We start from the raw sequence: 11,084 nt of genomic DNA on the forward strand, positions 1-11,084 counted from the left end.
TCCATACGGGAACTTCCAACGGCTCCTTTTTTTGTGGGGTTGATAATGTTCATCCTTGAGTTTCCTGCAATTCAAGCACCTCTCCATGTATCAGGCCACGTCTCGCTTCATACATGCGCACCAATAATCAGGCCGAAGGTCTCTATACATTTTTGTTGCTCCGAGATGAATAGATAATCTCGACTTATGCGCCTCCTCCATCAAAACCTGACACACACCACCCTAATATGGAACATACACCCTCCGATGAAGAGTTAATAACCCTCGGCTATCATAATTGAAGAAAGCCACCTGACCCACTATGCGCTCACTCTTCTAGCCTCAACTTGAGCCTCTCGAATCTGCTTTAAGAGTGGGGTAATCACTATCATCCTTAAAAACACATCCCTTATCGGAGCAGCGACCCCTTGCGGATGAGAGCATCGGCCACCATGTCGGCCTTTACCGGGTGATAAAGGATCTCATAATCATAATCCTTTGCCACATCCAACCATCTACACTACATCATGTTCATATTCGGCTGGTCCATCAAATACCTCAGGCTCTTGTGGTCTGTTTAAGTAGTACAACGAACCCCATAGAGGTAATGTCGCCAAATATTGAGGGTGAAAACCATAGCCCCGAACTCCAAGTCGTGCGTATGATAGTTCACCTCATGAGGCTTTAGTTGCCTTGAAGCGAAAGCGATCACATGACCCCGTTGCATCCAAAATGCACCCATATCAGTGATTGACACATCAAAAATACACCAAAAAATCCTCGACACCCTCCGGAAAGGCAAAAATCGGTGCCTCACACAATCTCTACCTCAGAGTCTCAAAGGTTGCCTGCTGCTTAGGCCCCGAATGAAACGTGACAGTGTTATTTGTCAACTTGGTCAAATGCACCGCTATCTTGGAGAAATATTGGATGAATCTCCGATAATAACCACCCAATCCAGGGAAACTCTGAATCTCGGGTGGAGACCTCGAAACCTCCCATCTCATCACTGCCTCAACCTTCGCCGGATCAACCAGAACACCATTCTGGTTGACGAGGTGTCCCAGAAACAACACCTTGTGCAACTAAAGCTCGTACTTAGAGAACTTCACATACAACCTCTCCCTCCTCAAAGTCACTAATACCTCTCTCAGATGCTCCTCATGATGTGTGACATCCCTATTTTCACAGCCAGAAAAGTCCGATTTTGTTTATGCTTTGTTTGAAAATTAGATTAACATTTTAAATAAAAGTGTTGCGGAATTTGTCCCAAAACAAAATACGATAAAGATTTATCAAAAGCATTTCCAAGGAAATGTATTTCATTAAAAGACTTGGGATGTCATGTTCGATACAGATCAAAAGCATAAACAGTACAATATAAGCCTTACTATATTATTTCGTATCTACAGGTCTATATCCGTAATCCCTCATCCCAAAACATCACATCTATGCTCATGCGCCACTACCTGTAATACAAGAAACTGAGTGGGTCAGGCTGGGGAGCCTGGTGAGCACATAGGGTTTTCAACCCACAATAAATAAGTTTATTAATTTCATCAATCAACAATAACCCGATTATCCATTCCCGTTATCCTCACTTTACGTCCCTAAACACCTATCATAAGGGACCTAGCCTAAGGATCATCATCGGGATGGACACTACTGCTAAGGGGATTCCTTAGCAATAAATGTCCTAAAGGCAACCATGTGGGGGATGGAGTACACCGGTGAACACATCGTTCACAAACACCTACAGGTTACGAGCCTGCTAGCGTTCCACTGGACTGTCTAGAAGAGTCCGTGGTCGTCATCCATACTCCGCTAGATGACAGAATCAACAACATCAACATCGAGGCCTTTCATCATTTTATCACACATCACCTATTGCATCTACCCATGTTTTACCCCAACATTTTCGTAGATATAAAATACATATACAGTTTAAATCATTGAAAACATGTATAAAAACATTCATCCAGTATAGATAGCAAGTATTTAGATAATATGCACACATAGCACGTAATTTATATAAAATACTTCATATCTATGTGTAAGCTGAAAGTAACTATGCACTCAATTGAAAGGTGATGACTCAGTACTCGGACAGCGCTTCGATACTCTCAAAACAATTTTCCTTCGATAAAACCTAGTACCAATACCACTAGGGTTTAGTCTAACGATAACCGCGACAAATTAATAGTCAGACTATTATTATTATTATATAAGTGTTAAATAACACTCAATATAACTCATAATAATAGCCCAAATAATTATTTTAAGGACCTAATAACATTCCTATAATTATTTGAAAGCTATATTAAAAATTGCGTAAACGTAGCTCACTTACAGCAGATTTTAACAAAAACCGGAACTTTATTTAGAGCAGCGTTTCGAAACCGAAAGACTCTTTTTATCGGGACTCCGGGAGTCTCGGGGCTTCCTTAGGGTGCTAGGGGTTCACCTAGACTTTAGGGGACTCAAAAGGGGCTAGAAAGAGAAAGTTCTTAGAGAGAGAGAGAGAGAGTGAGTTTTGGTGCAAGAAAAATGGCTGCCCTCGCTGCCTTTTTATAACCTGTGAGGCCTCGGTACGCTGGGCGTACCTCGGACCTACGCTGGGCGTACTCTCGCATCGTACAACACGTGTTGCGGAAGGGCTAGGTCATCGTGGCGTAATGTAGACCGAGGGAAGAACAAGACCGCTGCGCGTTCCGAGCCTCGTACGCGAGGCGTACTCGTACGTTGGGCGTCCGATGCGAACGCTGGGCGTATGTGAGGACTATGTGTCAGCCATCCGAAGCGAGGCGTGATCAGCAAGCGACGGTCCAGATGCTGCCATGTCATCAACTTCGCACCAAATTCGTGATTTTCTACTCCGACTTCTAAAAATCATAACTCTCGCATACGAGCTTCGTTTTTGACGTTCTTTATATCCATGCGAAGGCAGGAATGTACTCTACAACTTTTGTTTAGACTCCGTTGGCTAATTTTGACTCTATTTCAAAATTTATATTATTAACAGGTCGGGACATGATTGGTCCGTTAAATTCTCATAACTTCTTCATCCGACGTCCGTTTTCGCCCATCTTTTTCTCGTTACGCTACTCTTAACGAGATCTTCGATTCTCGTTCAGGTCGTGTCAGCTAAAAACCGCTCGATCTAATATTTGAATTTCGGGCTATACACTGCTAATCCGAAACTTCGAAAAATCATAACTTCTTCATACGAAGTCAGATTTGGGCGTTCTTTTTATCGATGTTCTTAGTTTAACATATTCTACGACTTTCGTTTAGATCGCTAAGGCTAAATCTCGCTCTATCATAAATTCATTATTTACGCTTCCCGGTATCGTGTCGGTTCCGTCGCGAAACTTCAACGGGTCATAACTTCTTCGTTATAACTCGGATTTCGGCGTTCTTTATATCCCCGGAATCCTTGTTTCGACCACTACAACTTTATATAAAGATGTAGAGCTTATCTCACACTTTAATTTTGACACTCATTTTTATCTTTTATTTATTAAATATTTATAAATACATAATAAGCATAAAAATTCACATAATTCACATAATACTCAAATATTCATCTTTATTATTTCAGAAAGAGTTACAATAGTTGACCTAGACTATTACATTGTCTAAAAATGCTTAGCCCTGAAACCCGGGCGTTATATGATGCTTCTTGGTCTTGGAATAGATCGGGATATCATCAATAGACACAAGGATTTAAGCATTCAAAAAGGTTGACTTCACATCCATTTGATGAATGTACAATCCTTTCAAAGATGATATTTCTATAAGAGTTATAATAGAACTAATCCTAGAAACCGAGGCATAGGTATCAAAATAATTGATTCCTTATCACTGCATGTAGCCTTTAGCAACTAATCTTGCTTTATAGGTAGATATGGATCCATATGGATGATATTTTCTCTTGAATATCCATTTGGACCCTATGGGTCTCCTCCGCTTAGGTAGATCAGCTAACTCCCAATATCCATTACCTATAATTAAGTCCATTTCATCACTGATGGCTTCCTTCCACAAAGCAACATCTCTAGATGTCATGGATTTAGTAAAGGTCTTAGGATCATCATCCAAGTTAATGGAAAAGATGACTTCTCTTTTCACTTTCTTTTGTGTTCCTTCAACCAAATAAGAATATAAATAGTCTCTAAAACTTTTCTCTATTCTAGACCTAGTACTTCTCCTTGGTTCTTCCACAATAGGAGGAGGTGGGAATATCTCTTGAGAAGTACTTGTAGGTGTTATATGACTAGAGTTTTCATCATCCCTAAAAAACTTGTCCTCAAAGAATTCCACATCTTTGGATTCCACAACAACACCTGATTCAATATGTAATAATCGGTAAGCCTTTGCTATTATGATTATATCCAATAAATACACTCTTATTAGCTCGTGCTCCCAATTTGGTTCGCTTAGGACCGGGAGTCCGATAATAAGCAACACACCCCCACACTTTCAAATAGTCTAGGTTAGGCTTTCTACCTTTCCACAACTCATAAGGGCTTGTAGTGATCCTATTATCAACATAATAAGCAATCAATAGTGCTCCCCCCCCCCCCCCACACACACACAGATTGTTTGGTTGACCCAATTGGTTCAACATATAGTTAACCATCTCACAAAGGGATCGATTCTTTCTTTCAGCCAAACCATTCTGTTGGAGAGTATAAAGTGAATTTCTCTCATATTTGATTCCATTCTCTTCACAAAATGTATCAAACTCTTAATTGAAGTATTCTCCGCCTCCGTACGAGCATAGAATTTTGATGTGTCTTTCGAGTTGATTTTCGACTTCAGCCTTATACAGTTTAAAAGCATCAAAAGCTTCATCCGTTGATCTCAACAAATAAGTATGTAGATATTGACTGGAGTCATCACGGAATGTGATGAAATACCTTTTCCTCCTCGATTAAGTATTCTACTCAATTCATATATATCAGAATGAATCAACCCATGTAATGATGTATTTCTCTTAACTAATGGAAATGGTTTTTTTTTTTTTTTTTTTTTTTTTTTGTAAACTTTGATTTCACACAAGTTTCACATTTTTCAAAATCTTTTGAGTCATATTTTAACATTCCTTTAGTTTGCATTTTTTTCAATGTTTTTAACATTAGTGTGTGCTAAATGTTTATTTCATAAAGAAATTGAACAAACAAAGTAACCAGAAATGTTCACTTCATTCACATTAGCAATCATCCCATCAGTTACATCATTCATACCCACATAAGACACATTTTCAACATTAGAACCACCACTTTGACCTACTTGCACTACCCTCATCACTAAGGGAAAGACGATATATAAATAGTTGTTCTCCCTTCCAACATATATTCTTCCCTTAGTGATCACGATTCCACCTTTCTCAAGCTTCATCTTGAACCTACCTTTGTCAAACTTATCTACATAAACCAAACCCTTCGAGATAGTAAGAACATGAAGAACATCTCGAAGGGTAATTGTTAGATGCCATTTTTTGCATCTTATAGGGTATTTTTTATTATCATTTTAGTATCATATTTTGTACATTTGTATGTCATTTATTTAAATAATGTTCAACTCATGTATTTCGTTAGAATTCTCGTATTGCTCACATTTTTAGGTAAATTTCAGATAGTTCAAGTGGAGCAGTGCTTTGCGAGTAGTTGGATGCATGTTTGGAGCTTGGGACTTATGAAGGATTATGAGGAATGTTATGCTTTGGTCAAGAAACATTCGATCGAATTAATCACACAAAGATAGAATCTGCAATCTAAAGTTAAAGGATGTTCCTGGCAGCTTTGACTCCCTATCAATATTTTGACCATATCTCATGAACCGTAACTCTGATTGACGCGATTCAAAATGATCTGAAAATTAGACAAAATTTCGGACGTCACAGGTAAAACATGCGATCACAAATATGGTCTATGCGATTGCATGGGGCCTTTATGCGATCGTAACTTTGGTCGTAGCTTGTCTTCAAGGTTTTTTTGTGCCAAAAATTCATCCGGGAGTGAAAATTCAAAACATGCGATCGCAGGTTGACCAAAGTTTCTCAAAATGGTATTATACTTCATTTAAAAGGTCCAAGACGCGTTTTCTTCAAAACCTGTGATCGCAACTTTGTTACATGCGATCGCATGCGCGTTGTTTTTGCTGTTGGACGTATAAATAGACCCGCATAACCTTCCAGTAACCGAAGTTAGCGATTCCAGAGGTACTAGACGACGTAAAATACGATTTTGGAGGCGTTTCTTCTCCGATTTCAACGATTTTTGAAGATCGAAATAATATGGATCATCTCCTTCAATTAAATTAGTAAGATTAGTTGTTTGATGTCTCTTTTCATCTGTTTTGATCAGCTTTTAGCCATGTCTGGCTAAAACCTTAGTTTTCAGTTCTGCAAAGATGAGTACTTTTCATGTGATTGATCATTAGATCTGGTTTTTGATTTGTGTTTCTATCTAGATTTTTCAGTTTTGTTCTTAATGAATGTTTGATTTTGATTCTTGTTAGTCTGATCACCTAGCTAGGGTTTATTCTTCCAGTTAATCAGTTATAGAATACGTAATTGTTCTTGTCAGCTGGTAATAAGTAACAAGTAATAAACCGGTTCCGTGTTTGGGATTTGACTTTATTATAAACTGTAAAAATCATATTTTTACGCTTCCCAGCCTGTGAGAAGTATTGGATATTACTGTGAATTTTACAAAGAACTTAATGCAATTTTTCTGATTTAATTAAGAGCTTGTTTAATTGAACAGTAAAAAGTTAGCGTTAATTGAAGAGCTTGTTTTGATTAACTAATTTAGGTAAAAGAGAAATTACTAGAGCTTGTTAGTTTTTCTCAGTACCAGCTTAGATAGAACTCATGTCAAATAATCAGATCTGGGTTAGTTGCATGATTAGGAAACTCGCAGCAGAGCTGAAACCATTTTTATTATTGATTTTCATTTAATTTAATATCACTGCATTTTTAGTTTTTAGTTTAATCGAAATCCCCCTTCCTAATAATTTCTTTCTTGACTAGATTATGCCTGATGCAAAAAGGCATTGACCATTAGGCTGTGTCCCTGAGGATTCGACCCTGTTTCCCTGTGCTATATTTTTAGTGCAACCAGTAGTGATAAATTTATTTGTTTAATACGTGCGCGGCAGCGTGTTAACAGTAACTCATTCATCACATGTAAACTTCAAACAAACATCACCTCTTCTTGAACTTCAACTTTGTGACTATCAACACAAACGACTACTGTTCTTAGTGGCATTGGACGGCAAGTGCGGAAGCTCTCTCGTTGACCACAAATATGCATAATGGATCTAATGTCCACGAACAATCCTCGAGCACAAATTGCTCGGGTAAGGGAAAAGATCATTAAAATCTCTCCAAGGTTCACACTTGCCACCATATTAGTCACTTGCTCGACTGTATGTGTAATCGGTCCTAATTTGCGATCTTTGCATTCTCTCGCATAGTGCCCAATCTCTCCGTAGACGTGGCAAGGTCTAACACTCTTAGGCTTTGAGTTAGGATTCTGATGACTTGGTTTCTTGAAGGTTTGTTTCTTGGGTCCCAAGTTCCTTTTGTTTTGTCCCCCAGACTTGGTCTTATGACCAGAACCCCCAACTGATACATGGTGCACTCTCGATCCGACTTTATCACGCTTGTACCTGATGTGAGTTTCATCCTCAATGCGAAGGTGTTTCATCAGATCATCCAAGGAGTAGTCCTCAGATCTATGTATCATTCTCTTAGAGAAGTCTTTCAACGAGGGTGGCAGTTTTGCAATGATCGCACCAACCTGAAAGAGTTTTGGTATTGAGATGGAGAGCGCATTCAGCTTGTTGACCATGGCCTGGAGTTCATGCACTTGCTTCATGATATGTTTGTCATTAATCATTTGAAACTCTAGGTACTTTGACATCAGGTACTTGTTGCTACCTTCCTCATATGCCTTGTACTTGAGTTCCAAAGCACTCATAACCGGCGCATAAAGATCATAGAGTCGATCAGACAATGAGTTCTTTATGTGACCCACACACAGTTCCTCAGACACGCAATGATCAACAGGAATTAAATTTTGGGTCGAAAACATAGGCGAGCTTCAACACATGAAGCATGAACTTGAATCGGTCAAGCTTGGCAAACTCTTGGTTCATGTAGTGGAGACTAGCAGTTGGGATTTGGCAAAAAAAACCCACATGGGTTAGCCCCTAGAAACCTTAGGGCAGCGCCTTGCTCTCCAAGCAAGCCGGTTACCGGGCCTTCCAAAATTTTCCGAACGAACCGGATTCGGTTCGACTTGACCGATCCCGAAACTGCTAAAAATAAAAGTTCCTCAGCTCCCAGCGACCAATGCTTCGTGCGAAGTGTCAAGTGCGTCTAAATCGCACTCGCAGCAACGACTAGTGCTAGGCTAGGCGCACATGTGTGGGTTTGGCTCATCCCTTGATCTACTAAGAGCCTTTGAAGGCCTATCAAAAGAAAAACATTATAAATCCACAAAATGTTTCTTCCCCAGTCAATATGAGATAAAAGAAAATTGTCAACTTGCTATTATGCATTCATAATTTCCAAAAGATTTTGGGGCCACCGCACAAATGATACCGTCCATTTCCAACCTAGATGCCGTCATACAATATTCCAATAAAAATCAAGTTGTTTTTGGTAACAGTACCAATTTTTTAATCTCTCATGTTGGTCATTCATCTCTTCCCGCGCATCTTAAACTTCTTGATTGCCTCGTCTTTCCCTATATCACTACAATTTTTTTGTTGATTAGCAAATCAACCTGCTGAAATCTTATTTTCTGATTCTTTATTTTTTGTCAAAAAATCGTCTCAACGCTGATATTGTAGTTGGGAGTCATGTTGTTGCTCCAGGTCTTCATATTCTTGAACAGGGTCAAAATGCGTTTTTAGCAAAACTTTCTTCCAATCGACTTTATGCTTCGTTCTAGTTATTGCATCAACATTTGGGGTTATGTTACTTGTGATGTTATATTGTTATTTCTTTTCTAGTTTAATATGCCATTTGTTTTGTACTTCAGTGTTACCAAACCAAAGTGTTTTTTCTGTCTTACCAATTTCCTAAAAAAAAGTAAACATTTACCTTATGAAATAAATCTGAAATGTTCTTTACATGCATATTTAATTTACTGGGGGTGGGGTATTTCTGATAACAATTTTGTAAAACATAAAATGATCATAGGTAATACCTCCATCCCGAAACAACCTTGATTTTGATTGATAACTTAGATTTTCAAGTATTTATCATGATGATTAAGATAACAACTTACCGAATAAAAATACACAACGATTTATGTAATTTTCACAAATTGTGATGTGAAAGTGTTTATAAGTATATAACCATGTTCATTTATAATAGTTTTTAGATTCCGTGGATATTGAGTTGAGCAAGGTCACAAGAATGACGAGTTAACGACTCATACAATGTCACAAATGGCACGACACACGCATGGATAATCATATTTGCTTTTAAAAAGAAACCAAATTGAATTGAATTTTTTTAGAAGTATATGTGAACGTTATTCAACTTTCTTTTATCTTTACATTTTTAAGAGAAGTTACACCAAATTATTCAAAAAAAAAAATTGATTTTCAAAATGAGTACGCCAATAAAACGATATCATGGCATAGAGGTTCAAGAACATCAATAAATGGTTCATTTCAAGACTCTAACATTACTAATAATAATAAACGATAAGATAAAATAATCAAGCTATTTAGTATCCAAATTAATGAAACTTTATTATTGGATTTGAGAGGAAGAAAAAGATTTTATTAGGTTTTAGAAAACAAGAGTAAAGAGTTGAAGATTGTAATTACTAAAACAAGAAATGTAACCTTATTTCTATAATTCAATCGATTTGACAAAAAGAATTTGTACTTCTTTCACATATAACATAAGAAATGAATTCTTGTAAAGGTCAAAATAGTAATTTGGTTACTTACCGAACTCTGTAACAAACAAGGTATTATTAACTAGCCATCAAAATCAGATCTCAGCCGTTGAAAACCCACCATCTCTTTAGATCTTCCGATCACGAAATCCAGTTAATGTCAAAAGATTCTGATCCGACGGACAGTAACTAAATCTCCTCTGTAACATTAACCCACACAACAAACCCCCACCGTCGGATTTCAAATTCTTTTTTCCCGCCACTTGAACGGTTGATCTCACGCCATTCAAGTCCTTGAACGCCGCCGTAGTCAGGGAGGAAGAGGAAGACGATGTTGTGGAATCGTTTCCGTCGGAGAATTCAACCGATGGAGAATCGCAAGACTCTGCTCCAGATGATCGCTGGCTTCTCTTCGATCCGTCGCGGCTGGGATGCCATGAGAGCCTCCGTTCACGGCGGCGTTTATCATCATTTTCCTTTTCTCCAATCAGATCACGAAAACACACGGCTGACATCCCGTTAAACGCTGCAAAATCTGAACCCTCGTAAACTGTCGCAGCGATGTTGAGTACACCGTGGACTCTCCCGGAAGGACGGCGGATGTGAACGGCGGAGAATGCCGGAGTTCCGATCATTGCACCGGTTTTGGAGGACGTGAGGGAACTACTACTTAAGAGGTAACGTACGTGGCCGATGAGATAGTTTCTGATGTATCCACAAGCGTAGATTTCGAATTGAACAGCGGATGTGTCTCCATAGATGAAATCCGGCGTGACTCGGAAGATGAACTTCTCGTTCCAGGTAGGGTTATCGCCACCGACGGGATCAAGGCTACTCCGGAGCTTGACTGTGGGATCGACCCATGCGATTGCGTAGGTGTGCGTCTTGCGTTTAGTAGAAGGGGGAATCTTTAGACCTTGCGCAGAGATCAAGTTAATCTCTAGAATCCTCGTCTCCGACATTTCTCGATATGAATATCTCCCTCTCACACACAAACACTAAATTCGGAGTAATCAGGCGTTAATTACACTGATTTTGACATGAAATCGAGATCAACTAGGGGATTTTTGAATGAAATTGGGTTTTGAGTTCAAGATCAGTGAATCTGATCAAGAATTGGAAGGGCGATTGGCGAATTTTGAGGGGAAGAGAGACGCCGTGATTTTAATTTCT

At 38.8% G+C, this 11,084-nt stretch overlaps 1 protein-coding gene across 1 annotated transcript; it reads right to left on the bottom strand.

Annotated features, from left to right (window-relative positions):
- Positions 1-9,844: 9,844 nt before the first annotated feature.
- On the bottom strand, positions 9,845-11,084 carry LOC145101582 (uncharacterized). The gene has a single exon (XM_079038798.1). It carries the CDS (start codon positions 10,871-10,873, stop codon positions 10,040-10,042), a length of 834 nt encoding a protein of 277 aa, XP_078894924.1. The 5' UTR covers positions 10,874-11,084; the 3' UTR covers positions 9,845-10,039.

The sequence above is a fragment of the Lactuca serriola genome, chromosome 4 (genome assembly GCF_051521515.1).
Source record: "Lactuca serriola cultivar US96UC23 chromosome 4, Lser_US96UC23_V15, whole genome shotgun sequence".
Taxonomy (NCBI): Eukaryota; Viridiplantae; Streptophyta; class Magnoliopsida; order Asterales; family Asteraceae; genus Lactuca; species Lactuca serriola.

Bases quoted from the DNA above. Each gene is read 5' to 3' on its own strand.
- LOC145101582 (XM_079038798.1), bottom strand. From the start codon at position 10,873: ATGTCGGAGACGAGGATTCTAGAGATTAACTTGATCTCTGCGCAAGGT.